Genomic DNA, 12,718 nt, shown 5'->3' with positions numbered 1-12,718 from the left:
CTTTCGTTAAAAATGTCATGAAATACAGATCATTTAATTCAAAATAAATTATTACAGCTAATTAACCTGAATTTATTTAAAAAGTAAATCATTTAATATATATATTAACTCACCACATTATGTTTATATTAAAAGATCAAGCAAAGTATTTAAATGGTCGAAATAGTATTATACATATATATATTGATGATATATTTCTCTTTATCTTTATAATATATAACTAAATTTGATTTTATTGGAACACGTTAAAAAACATTTAATACTTTTGTTTTTTATTAGGTCTCGATTTCATCTTCATCTTCTCGTTCACTGTTTTCATATATAGTTAACATAAAAGAAGAATTGTTTCAGATATCCTAGCAGATACACGAAGACGTAAAACAGGAAAAATTATTTACGTAAGATCGTAAAAGTAACTTACCAGTTAGACGCTATTATGCGCGCGTGTACTTCACTGCTTCCATAATTTTTTCTTCGCTCCAACGATGAATGCATACTCCGATAAAATCTTATTTCATCTCATATCATTTCGTCTCTCTCTCTCTCTCTCTCACTCACTCCACACATATATATATATATATATATATAATCTTTTACTTGGATTAATGGGTATTTGTTGTTTACTACGGAAGCACACGCACATATACATCAATAATGTATCAAATTATAATGCATTTTGTTTCTACGATTATATAAAAAAATTTATATTTTAATATTTAATTACTGCTCTTGTTTTTATATTTTTTTATTTTTATATTAAATTAATCTTTAAATTGCAAATTACAAAGTTCGTCAAATTATAAAAAAAATTGTACGTTTTTATACACGTTTTTACATACTTCTCTCTCTCTCTCTACATTCCAAATTCTCTGGATTTTGCATCAATATATGCGTATTAAATCAATTTTAAAAATGTTAATTCTTGAATAAAAAAAATGCTTTAAATTTATGAAGTGTCACTTACTGTTATACTATGCAATAAAAATTACGTTCATTGTGAACGCATAAATATTTTCAAATATTTTTGACGAAAAATTTAATACATATTTTATACAGTACATAAAAATAAACTTAATACATTTTGCGAAGTTCCATTATCGTTTATTAAACGTTTCGATAACAGAAACAATGAAACGAACAATGATCATAAATAATTAACATTATCATAAATAATTATAATTAGTATACCAATTGGCAAACTATTTAGTAACAAATGAAAGTTGATTATGCTTATGTATATTATTGATTTTTGCATGTACTAGGCATTTATATACTATAAATACTACGTTTTACTATTTATTTTTTATGTATAATCTTCTGTTACAATTTTACATTTATAAGTATAAAAAAATTTCTTTCATGTTTTGCAACTATTTTTACATTTTATTATCATATAGACAAAAATAATCTATAACTTACTCAGACACACATGTATAACAGACATTCTTTTGTACATTTTCATTAATTTTCATACCATAGATAAAAACGTTGAAATATTTGTTAATATTCACACTAACTCCTATGCGGTTTTCTTTTGATATCTTTATTTTCTTTTCATCTATTGATATATAATATGTAATAATTCTTTATCTTCTTCCATGTTAATAGTCATATATTATTATTAATTATTTATTTTAGTTATAATTATTGTATTATATTAAAAATATAAAATAAATCATTTATCTACTTTTTAACATAACTGTAAAATATAAAAAGTATTTAATGTTTTTAATTTTTCATTTGAAAATTTTGATTTCAAATATTGATATAAGTAAAAATATTTTATAACAACTTAAATAAATAATCGATTTTTAGTAAAAAAACAAAAAGATATATAAAATAATATCTAATAAATATATAATTATACTTTATATATTAAGAAATAAAATCACATAGGACTATTTAAAATAATGCACAAATTTATGACAGACTATAGCATATATATATATATAATAATTAATATCAACCTAAATGATTTTGTTTTTTGATGATATTAAATTGAAATTAAATTAAAATATTTATAAAATATTTAATGTCTCAAAAATGCAATTTCCAAATATCAAAATTATGAATTAATTAATGAGAAAAAAATTTAATTTTTTAAATATAATTATATTAATGAAAAACAGATATAATCTAAATGTAGCTGATCGTAATATAATTAGAAAATGAAGAAAAGAAAAGAAAATCACACCTTGGAACAGGCACCGTATAAAAATATTTTTGTATGCATACTTCCGGAATAAGGAATATTAAATTTGGAGGATAAAAGGAAAATAAACCTCGAAATGTGCTTTTCTTAAGCAAAAAATGAATTATGTACACTGTAATAGATTCGTAATACCATTAGTAACTGATACAAAAAAGATAAGTACAAATCAGAAAAAGTAAAAAAAATACCTACTTCAATCTGATAATGAATTGGGGTAAACACATCTAGTTACACTAATTTATACTCGCGCGCACGCGTCGCTCATGTATGATATCCATATGCATATGTATATATATATGCATATGCATATGCATGCGCATATATATATATATATATATATATATATACTCGAGTATACACACACACATATATATATTTATATATTTTTTTATGTAGATATATACCACTCTTTTTCGACACTCGCTCTTTTTATCCAGTGGATTTATACAATAGAATGCAGGGTAAAGGTAAGAGAAAACAAAACGATCAGTTTAACTGGTTTAATTGGCAATAATGCATATTCATGCGTTCGTGCCTGAAACGACAAACTGATATTACTATACACGCGGTAATCGATTGCTTTCTTTTGTCGATTTTTCTATTTGCCTTTGCTTTCTATTACCTTTCTATCAATGTATATCTTTTTAATGCGCGCCAGTTAAAAATTTTGAGTTTTGTAAATAACAGTAGAACTAAAAGAATAAGAACAGCAACAATATATAAACACCAGAAGTACACAAAACTATAACCTCTCTAAGCTCGCGCGCGCATACTACTCAATACATTTTCTTCTTTCTCTTGTATCCAGCTCTATTCTAAACAACGCATATACACTGCCAAGCATGGACCCGAACGTGGCTAAAATCAGCTTATGGGCGCGTATTTTCAAATAACTATAAAACACGCATTATAATTTCATATAATACACATTACAAACTTTGTACGTAGTACAACATTATGTAATTAGTGCAGAATGCATTCACTTTTAGCAAGATTGGTTACGATAAGGAACGGATAGGGAATTTAAATTAGTCAGGCTTAGCATTAAGCAAAGAAATAATGAGAATAGAGAGCAGCAGCATCGACAGTAACCGAGCAATTTTTTGAACGTACTACAATGAGAACTTCATACCTTCATAATAAATATATTGTTATTAGTTATTGGTTATGCATTTAATTTAAGGCCACTCGACAGTTCAATTCGTCTAATATGCGCGTGTTAATGTATAAGTATATAAATTGATTTATTATATAATATTATAAAATATATTGACTAAGCAAGTACAAATTATTAATTTAAATAGTCTGTATATCAATTACATAATCAGTTAGCATGCACTAGAATATAGTGTGTTCATAATTAATTATCTATCAAGCAAAATAAGATCAATTTAAACGAAAATGTTATTGTACAATTTAAATTATAAAAATAATGTAATAAATTTTATGCATAAATATCAGCTATAAATATAAAAAAGAATAAAAAATAGATCGCTAATATATTATTCGGTAAAATTAAAGATAAACTTCTATTTAATTACATTACCATTTATCTAAAATTCATTATGTCAAATCTATTACAATTTTAGATTAAAAACTTTCTCGACCTAGTTCACTTAATAATTCTTATAAAACGTTGTCCTCAATAAAAAGTTATTTCTATTATTTTAAAAGAATTTAATAAACAATATATACATATATGTGACATTTGTTTTATTAAAGAATACCATATACTAGAAATATTAATATAATTTTTATTATTTAAAATGTTTACGGAATATTATGTAATTATGAAATTTTGTACACAACAATTTATACCATTTTTGTTTTTTACTCTAAAAATTTTTTGTTTTATTATTATTTATTTATGTTTTGTAATACATTAATCGATTCCATAATGTATAGTAAGCAGTATGATAATAATTGTACTTGTCAGAATGCAATATGGAATGTATCTTATTAGAAATTGAAATAAAAAATTAACTTTATATATTTTTTATTTATCTCTTAAATTAAATATATATCTTTGATCTTTAATTTATCTTAAATGAAATAGTGCATTTGCATTTCAGTATAATTCCTTTTATTTTATTATTTATATTTTTTAATATTTGGAATTAATTTAATAAAAATAAATTTATAAAAATTAATTAGTTAAACTTTTAAATAAGTAACATATCCAATTATATTTCATTATAGACTACTAAAATGATATTTACATATGATATTTACACTAATATTTTTTTAAATATTATAAGTGGTTAGATTTTAATAAATTTTCATAAAATTTATACCATTAAAAGATAGTTATAATTCTATGTGTAATATAATATATTTAAAATTTTCAATAAATACCTTAATTATATTTTAAACAAATTGAAATAATATAAATATTGTTTAATAAAATTTTAATAATGTATATAATTTCATGTTATCATCTCATTTTTATATTGATAACATTACCATTTTTCAATACATTATAATCCATTTTTATTTTTAGATGTATCATTTAATACTTGTGATAAAATAAATAAGTCTTTGATTTGAATAAGTGCTTTTACATAAAATTAAGTTGTATTTATACATTCAATACACTATATACTTACCAAGATAACAAATCTTCAAATTAAGGAATTAATTTTAAGTTAATAAATTATTGAAAAAACTAAACAATTCGGTATTTCAGTGAAAACCTTTTTAAAGTTAAATTTAACTATTTATTTTTGAAAATTTTGTAGTATTTTTTTAATGTTAAGAGGGCAATATTCGTAAAGATGTTGATTCTTGCAGAAAAGTCTTGTATATTAATAGTATATAATTTCTGAAATTATAAATTAAACAATAATAATCGATAAAATAATTAATTTACGATAACTGATTGAAATATTAATCGGTGCAATACAAAAATTTCAGTTTTTGAGTCTAATTTCAATTTAATATACGGTGATTTTGTTAAGTAGTTTTTTCATGCGCAATAGAGCTTAAAGCTTATTGGCAGTCTTTAGCGTGTGTAATATTAAATTTATTAATATTAAACTCTGCAGACTATGCTTTTAAATGTTAATAATATAAATAATTCTTTGTTTATGAAATATTTTATTTTACATTTATAATAATGAAATTCATTGTACATCTATATAGTAATCTACTTCTTGTTTATGTTTAACGTTTGGATTTATATTTTAATTAATATATTGTATTCAAATATAAATACATTAATCATACATATTATATTGCATTCAATTTACGAACATTAAAAAATATATATAATGATAATGTTTTACGTATTGCTTAGTTATAATTTATAATTATTAAAATTTTCATTATAACTATATCTAAAAATGTTGGAATTTATAATACTTCCAAATGAATAATTAATAAGCTGCGACCTCTTGCGCATGCGACAAATGAGTCAGTGTTTACGTTCATTGGGACCAGTCTACATCGCTTAGATTATATGTGGTTATATACATATGATATTAGGTGTTATATTCAATATAATATTAGCACCTATATAAATTTCGATCATGAAACTGGTTAGGTAATAAATATGTAATGTACATATATCAGTTATAATTTTAATGAACTATCAAGCATTTAATTTTTTTATCTGAATGTTCCAGATTTTTAATGAAATTAAGCCATGAAACCGTTACAATAGAACTCAAAAATGGAACTCAAGTACATGGAACTATTACTGGTAAATAATACCTTCTGTTATATTTATATTTTATTTTAAAATTTTTTAAATCTATTCAATATAACTTTTAAATTATTAATATTACATAAATGTTTTTCTTATATTTTATTTTAGGTGTTGATGTAGCAATGAATACACATTTAAAAACAGTAAAAATGACAATAAAAAATAGAGATCCAGTGCAATTAGACACACTTAGTTTAAGAGGAAATAATATTAGATATTATATTTTACCTGATTCTTTACCTCTTGAAACATTATTAATTGATGATACACCTAAAGCTAAAGCTAAAAAGAAGGAAGCAGCTAGAGGTTAATTATTATTAAATTCATATGTATTCATTCAAAATTACTTTTTGAATATATTTAAAGATATTTTTTTTTAGGAGCTGCAAGGGGCAGGGGTCGTGGAGGACGAGGTGCGAGAGGTGGCAGAGGTGGTAGAGGAAGAGGCAGAGGCAGGCGATAACAAACTTACTTAATTCCAAAAACTAATGACTATTCAAATTCTGTCATATGTTGATACAATAACTTTTCACCTTAAATATCTCAAATAAAATATACATTTTACTATAAAATATTACATTTAAAACATTTACATGTATCAAATTATAAATATAAGTAATAGTTTTTAATTATATTTTTCATGAAAAATATGTGAATGTACAATTGATAAAATTATATTATATACTTTAATAATAACATGATTAAAATAATAAAATTGTTTATTATTTTCTAAAATATAAAAGTAGACCCACTACAAGTAACAGCATCATATATAAAAGTATTATTAATGGGTTTGTATTGATGTGTTATAAATTTTACAGTTTCTTGAGCAACAAGACCTCCTATCATTGCAGAAACAGAATGTAGTTCAGCTCCTCCAAATCTACAAAATTCATGTACATAGTCGTCTTTTGCTAGTGGTGCACAACCCCATTCCCCTAATAACTTGGATATGCAAGCCTATAATTCAAAATAATCAATGATTGATATAGATGCTCATTCCTTTGAATACATTTTTAACAATAAATATTCTACTATAATATAATTTTAAAACTGATATACTAATTAAGAATAATCATATTTCACAAAAATCTATTGTTATACTTATTAAAAAGTTATATTTATGTATAAACTTAATTTTAAATTACAATAACCCTTATTTATACCTTAAGTTTTACAATATCTGGTTCTACATGATCATCAAATTCACCAGGATAAGCATTATATTCGGCTTGAAACTTTTCAACTCCTCTCAATACTACATAATAAACCATTAAACTTTCGGGGTTTTCTAAACTTTGTGCTGCAAAGATTGTAAAAAATTATTAATATTTATACAATATAAATATTAATCATAAACTACTAGAAAAACATTTGTTACATTCATCAGCCAAAAGTATATTTAACAATAGAATTAAACATTTATATCAAGTATCACTTAATAATGTACTTAATACTTTAAATACCATTTATATTTATAAATTTTTGTTTTACCTATTTCATTAGTATTTATTAATTTTGCATCATATTCATTGGCAAGTGATGACCCACGTTGTATACAAAGTTCAGATGCATGCCTACAAAATAATTTTACATCTTTTTCAGATATTGAATCTGATGGTTTGCCAAGTTGTCTTAATAATTGAAGAGTTCTTTTCCAAACTGCTTCAATATCAGTATTTGCTTGTTTATGATACCTTAAATTTAATAAATATATTGTTATATTTATAAGACAATGTTAATCAAAATGTAAAATAAAAAATAAAAAATACACTTGTTGTAAGGAAATAAATTTCTCTGTATCAGCTATCATATCTGGTAATGCACCTTTTAAAGGTAATAGTCCATCGCCTTCATTTTCCATAAAATCTTTAATAGCTTTGGCAATAATCCAAAAGGAACTACTCTGAAATTTTTTATATTATTTTTTATATTTTAGCTACAATTAAAATCATATATAGTTTATATTATAAAAGAGTTTGTTAAATAATATGTCAACAATTTTTAAAAGTTGTTAAAAAAATATATAAATATATAAAAAGTAATACAAAATTATTACTTTAGAGTTAAGATTTATACAACTATTATCATTTAATACTTCTTTTAAAGAATTAGATACAGATGTATGTGAAATACAAATGTTAACTGCTTTAATAGCTTCTTTAAAATTTTCTTCATCTACTGGAATACCATTTTCATCTTTTCTTACACCATCTATTATCATTTGTTTGAACTGTTCTTTTTCAATTTTTGTTCTTGGTATATCCTGGTAATTTATTAACCATTGTTGTAAATATTTATATAAAATTATAACATAAGGTGTATGAGAGTGATCTCTTATATCAAAATTATTTAAATCTATTGAATCAAAGTAAGTTTTTAACAACTCAAACGGTTTATTGAGTCTTAAATCAGGTATTTCATTATCTGGATGCATTTCTATAATAGTATGTTCTTTTACTTGAACTCTTATATATCCAACAAATCCTATTGTTTTACATACAATCAATGGAATATCAAGTTCCCATAACTTTTTTGCTAGAATAATCAGTGACCTAAATCAAATATAATTTATTAACAATTATATTAATATAACAAAATAAATTATATAATACTTTATTCTTAACAGAAAATAAAAGATTATTATATGTGATAAAATCAAGTGTATAATTTTAAAATATATTGTTTTGCCATAAATTAAACTTATTTTAAAAAAGGTAAATTTCATTTAGTAACCTACTTTTCCAAAATTGCACAAGCAATAACTACATTAAAATTATTAAAAAAGTCTGGACTATTATTTAATATTTGTTCTGGTCCTTCATCAATATAATCCCCCCTAACATCAGGATTTAACTCCAAAAGAAATTGGGTTGATACATGTGCACGTGATTTTCCTACACTATCAGCATCTAAGAAAAAGCTAATATTTTACATTTAATTTTTATTACAGTTTTAAAGTTATTATTATTTTTTAAGTGTTAAAATTATTCGTGAAAACTGAAATAAGTATGATATTTAACAATAATAAAAATATATTCAAATAGTTGTCCACGTATAAATGTAAAATAATTTTTTTTATGTTTAAAATATATATAGCATGTTATAATTATTTTTACTTAGAACCAATATCCTCTTCTGTAACTTTATTTCCATCAATGATAGTAAACGCACCAATTCCGGGTAGCACAAGAGATTTTAAAATTTCTGTACCAAGGGCGTTAGCATTAATTAAACAAATGTGTGCTCCTTCAAGCAAAGCCTGACCATGATCATTCCATAACCTAAGAATTATATTTAATTAAAAAAAGGACTCATGCAAAAATTATCAATAATAAAAATGAATAAATTGTAAAAGAAATTAAATTCTTTTCATTAGCATTATTATACTATTAAATGAATTAACATTACCTTAACTGTCTATCATATTTTCGATTCTTTTCAGACTGCTCAGGAGATTTTGGAATTGGTGAAGCCATGAATTCTTATAACTACTTTTGCAAAAGTATATTAAAAATCAATAAAAATTTATTATTTATATTATTAATAAAAAATATATTAATTTAAATTAAGATGTTATTGATAATCGAAGTAATTCTAACTCAACCTGAGTATATTCAAATCAAATTTTGTTATTGGTTAAGAAAAATAATTTCAATATTTTTTTCGCATTAAGAAAAAAAATAAAATGAAATACCAGATTTAACATTTTTTTATTATTCTGATATTATTTTACAATCAAATACAAATCTAATATTATAGCAGAAATTATAATATAAAATGAAAAAAAATAACCAACAAACTTTAGATCAATAGAATACTACATAGCGTATTTTATTTCTTAATTATTATACAATGTAATAATTTATATTCTTGTACATTTATTCTAAATATAAATAATTTTGAATACTATTGAATTGCCATTTTCCTCTATTAAATTTTAATCTTTCAAATATAATCAATTTTTTGACTGAATCTTAAAATATGATTTTAAAACTTGATATTGGAATGTTTTAAATTTAAACTGTAGGAATAAAATTTTACCAATATAAAACAATAAATCTTATAAGGCAATTATACACATTTTTCCTTATATTTGAAAAATCACTCCTACATATTTATCATACAATTATAGCTTGAACTATTACTTAAATTTGTTAGATGTTTGCCAAAACACTCCATTTTGTGGTAATTTAGATGGGATATAAGGAAGTAACCATGTTAAAAACCATTTGTCTCCAAATACTTCTTTAATATTTTGTTTCCAACCTAAGCTATATATATAATTCTTTTTATTTCTTTCATTAGATGTACATCCTACAAAAACCAGATAAAAATGGTAAAGGCATAATATACCAGTAAAAAGCATCCCTATTACAGTGATAATATATAACGTCAAATAAAATTGTTCTATATTATCATCATATCCAAATATAAATATGGCCACTGGAAAAATGATTTTTATAATGGTAATAGGAAAATCAAATTTAATTTTACTCCAAATAAAATAGTTACTATGTATAAATGAATATAAAGTAGATATAAATAAGTAGAAAATAAACATTAAAAAATATCGCTGATTACAATGACCCACACAACATGCAGTAAAAATACAATGATGATCTCTTTTCACTATACAAATATTACAAATATCGCAATGCCAAGAACGAGGTGGCCCTATTAACTCACAAATTCTACAAAATCTCCAGCCTTCTTTGATATCTCCTTTGTTGGTTGGTATTAGAACTTGGCGTATGCTTGTATCACATAATACAGTATATGTAAAGTTACCAACTACATTCAGCATGATAAAGCTTCCAAGGCAACAATGAAATATATGTGGAGATGTTCCATATTCATAAAGCTCTGGCAGAACAATCCAAAGTTCAAACCAATATATTAAAGGTACAATTATTAGTAAAAATGTTACAGAAAATATGTCACTTGCAGTATGTGGTAGAATACACCTTTGAGTTAACATTATATAATTTGTATTCAAATTATAAATTTATTATTTCATTATTATTTAATTAAATAATATAAATAAATTTTTGTATTTATATTGTAATAAATAGATTTGCCTACAAAATAAAAAGAGTTAGTTAAAAAAACTTTCACACTGCAAAAGCATTTTAATAGTCTGTATTTCATTTTTCTACATATTAAAATAGAAAACGTTCATTGGCTTTCATTGACTCCAAGGCTTATTGGCTTTTACAAATGAGTACTAGTTATAAATAGTATTTACAAAGTTTCTAATTAAATACTAATAATAGCGGTAAATTATTTTAATTATTTTTGAATTTATGAAAATATTTCATATTTTCCATAAATTTATAAAAATAAAAATTACTAAAACGATTCAGAAATTATATAAAAATACTATAGTTACAAATATTAATTAAAATAATTTTTGTAAAAACTTTAAGATATCACCAAAGTCTTTTGTATGCAGAATAAAATCTTATGAAAAGTGAAGGTTAAAATTAGAATTCATAGATATATTCATAAATTATAAAAATATAATATGCGTCGACAGTCATATACGTGAAAATACATAACTGCTTTTATTTCTAAATCTCACCAAGCAAATTTTTTTATTATCTAAAATAAAAAATTGCTTACTACAAGTATCTTTCTATAGGTATATTAAGTACACATACCGTTTAAAACATTTTACGTGCAACATAAATTAATGTTTAAGTAATTATTGTTGTTAATTTCAAAGAAATTTAATATATTTTTAATAATTAAGAAAAATTTGCTTAAATTCTATTAATAGAATAAATTTTATAAAAATTTTCTCTATAACTGTACACTATAACGTGTCTGGGATCGGACTTTAAGCCTCCTTATGATGGTGTGTGGTGGCTTGCTGGCAAGTGGAAGGCGCAATGCAATTATTAATTAATTAATAATTATTCAATACTGTCTTTTGTGCTTGTAGTCTTTACTTTATTAAATGTAATAAGTAATGAGTAGTTAATAATCTATTAATATTTGAGTGAGTGTATGATATAGTGAATATATTAGTGTTTCTTCGGTAATGGTGGTGGCGATAAGTCTGCGCGTGTGTTCTTGATAGCCTGGAAGGTGATTCCCCTTCTTCGTGGGTTGAGTAGTTGTAGTGGGGAACTCGTGGTGGTAGGGAAAGCAAGTTAGTGCCGTCGTGGCAGCCCGCGAGGGGTGAGCTGTAGTGTACGGAGTGGTGGGAGAACGTCCGTGTGACGTCATAGTGCCGTCTTGGCCGCCGGCGAAGGGTGAGCTGTAGTGTACGAAGTGGTGGTAGAACGTCCGTGTGACGTCACAGCTTGTGTCCGTGAGAAATATACTCGCGGTGTAAGGTACTATGCAAGAACGAGAGTCGGCGTTACTTACACGTGGTGGCGGGAACTGCGTGAGGTAGTAGTAGTAACCGCGTGGTGAGCAGAGTGGCGATCCTGTCGTGCTGGGTGCTTGTTACTAAAAGAAGGATCGCGGCGCGTGCAGCTCCTTAAATATTTTCGGACGAACTCGATGCGCCGATAGCGCATCGGTGGCTGTTACTGTGCCGCTATTTTTCGTGATATCAATAGCGCATAGCTTTGTCGGGGTTCATTTGTTAATATTTCTAGGAATTATAGTCGTATGTTCGAGTTTTTCGGTTAGAGGCATTCGTTGAGTCCATTGGCCAATGTTTACCAAACAATGCTGTACGCGCTCATACCTCTCCCACTTTGTATTCCGCTTAAAAATGCTATAGTCCGTAACATAACGTCAATTTTATATTATTAAATATCTTTACATTTAACGAAAGGAAT

The 12,718-nt window shown here is 24.4% G+C and overlaps 5 protein-coding genes across 14 annotated transcripts in view; 1 reads left to right on the top strand and 4 right to left on the bottom strand.

Annotated features, from left to right (window-relative positions):
- Positions 1-528, bottom strand: part of LOC105361586 (neuronal calcium sensor 2) — a 45,350-nt gene extending 44,822 nt beyond the window's left edge. For both annotated transcript variants that reach the window (XM_011498830.1, XM_011498831.1), the window contains exon 1: positions 422-528. The gene's annotated coding sequence lies outside the window, so the exon portion shown is untranslated. The remainder of the gene's footprint in view (positions 1-421) is intronic.
- Nca (neurocalcin homolog) overlaps positions 1-2,658 on the bottom strand; it is a 65,528-nt gene extending 62,870 nt beyond the window's left edge. The window contains exon 1 of the mRNA XM_011498832.1: positions 2,617-2,658. The gene's annotated coding sequence lies outside the window, so the exon portion shown is untranslated. The remainder of the gene's footprint in view (positions 1-2,616) is intronic.
- A 2,994-nt stretch (positions 2,659-5,652) lies between these two features.
- Positions 5,653-6,509, top strand: SmD1 (small ribonucleoprotein particle protein SmD1). The gene is made up of 4 exons (XM_011498827.1): positions 5,653-5,753; positions 5,836-5,912; positions 6,027-6,224; positions 6,299-6,509. Exons 1-4 carry the CDS (start codon positions 5,740-5,742, stop codon positions 6,379-6,381), a joined length of 372 nt encoding a protein of 123 aa, XP_011497129.1. The 5' UTR covers positions 5,653-5,739; the 3' UTR covers positions 6,382-6,509.
- A 115-nt stretch (positions 6,510-6,624) lies between these two features.
- APP-BP1 (Nedd8-activating enzyme E1 regulatory subunit APP-BP1) lies at positions 6,625-10,685 on the bottom strand. Of its 9 annotated transcripts, none has more exons than XM_011498817.1 (9): positions 10,608-10,685; positions 9,330-9,409; positions 9,038-9,202; positions 8,659-8,841; positions 7,978-8,473; positions 7,691-7,824; positions 7,413-7,615; positions 7,085-7,221; positions 6,625-6,878 (listed from the first exon to the last, which is right to left on the bottom strand). In XM_011498817.1, the coding sequence occupies exons 2-9, from the start codon at positions 9,395-9,397 to the stop codon at positions 6,648-6,650; spliced, it is 1,617 nt and encodes a 538-aa protein (XP_011497119.1). In that variant the 5' UTR covers positions 9,398-9,409; positions 10,608-10,685; the 3' UTR covers positions 6,625-6,647. The 9 variants fall into 9 exon arrangements, with proteins under 9 accessions (XP_011497119.1, XP_011497126.1, XP_011497127.1 ...); XM_011498824.1 differs by having other exon boundaries at positions 8,017-8,473; XM_011498825.1 differs by having other exon boundaries at positions 8,065-8,473.
- LOC105361726 (probable palmitoyltransferase ZDHHC24) lies at positions 10,447-10,899 on the bottom strand (the record flags this gene model as incomplete). Its single annotated transcript, XM_011498978.1, has 1 exon — positions 10,447-10,899. A coding segment is annotated over exon 1 (453 nt), but the record flags the coding sequence as incomplete, so codon positions are not given.
- Positions 10,900-12,718: the final 1,819 nt, after the last annotated feature.

Source organism: Ceratosolen solmsi, unplaced genomic scaffold, assembly GCF_000503995.2.
Source record: "Ceratosolen solmsi marchali unplaced genomic scaffold, CerSol_1.0 scaffold30, whole genome shotgun sequence".
In the NCBI taxonomy this organism is placed as follows: Eukaryota; Metazoa; Arthropoda; class Insecta; order Hymenoptera; family Agaonidae; genus Ceratosolen; species Ceratosolen solmsi.
The sequence above is the reverse complement of the archived record's forward strand: the minus strand, read 5'-3'. Positions and strand labels throughout refer to the sequence as shown.

Coding starts and splice junctions, on each gene's coding strand:
- SmD1 (XM_011498827.1), top strand. Junction 5,913..6,026: donor AGTACATGGAACTATTACTG/GTAAATAATACC, acceptor ATTTTATTTTAG/GTGTTGATGTAGCAATGAAT. Junction 6,225..6,298: donor AAAGAAGGAAGCAGCTAGAG/GTTAATTATTAT, acceptor ATTTTTTTTTAG/GAGCTGCAAGGGGCAGGGGT.
- APP-BP1 (XM_011498817.1), bottom strand. CDS start 9,397: ATGGCTTCACCAATTCCAAAATCTCCTGAGCAGTCTGAAAAGAATCGA. Junction 8,842..9,037: donor GAAGAGGATATTGGTTCTAA/GTAAAAATAATT, acceptor GTAAAATATTAG/CTTTTTCTTAGATGCTGATA. Junction 7,825..7,977: donor GTATAAATCTTAACTCTAAA/GTAATAATTTTG, acceptor AAAAAATTTCAG/AGTAGTTCCTTTTGGATTAT.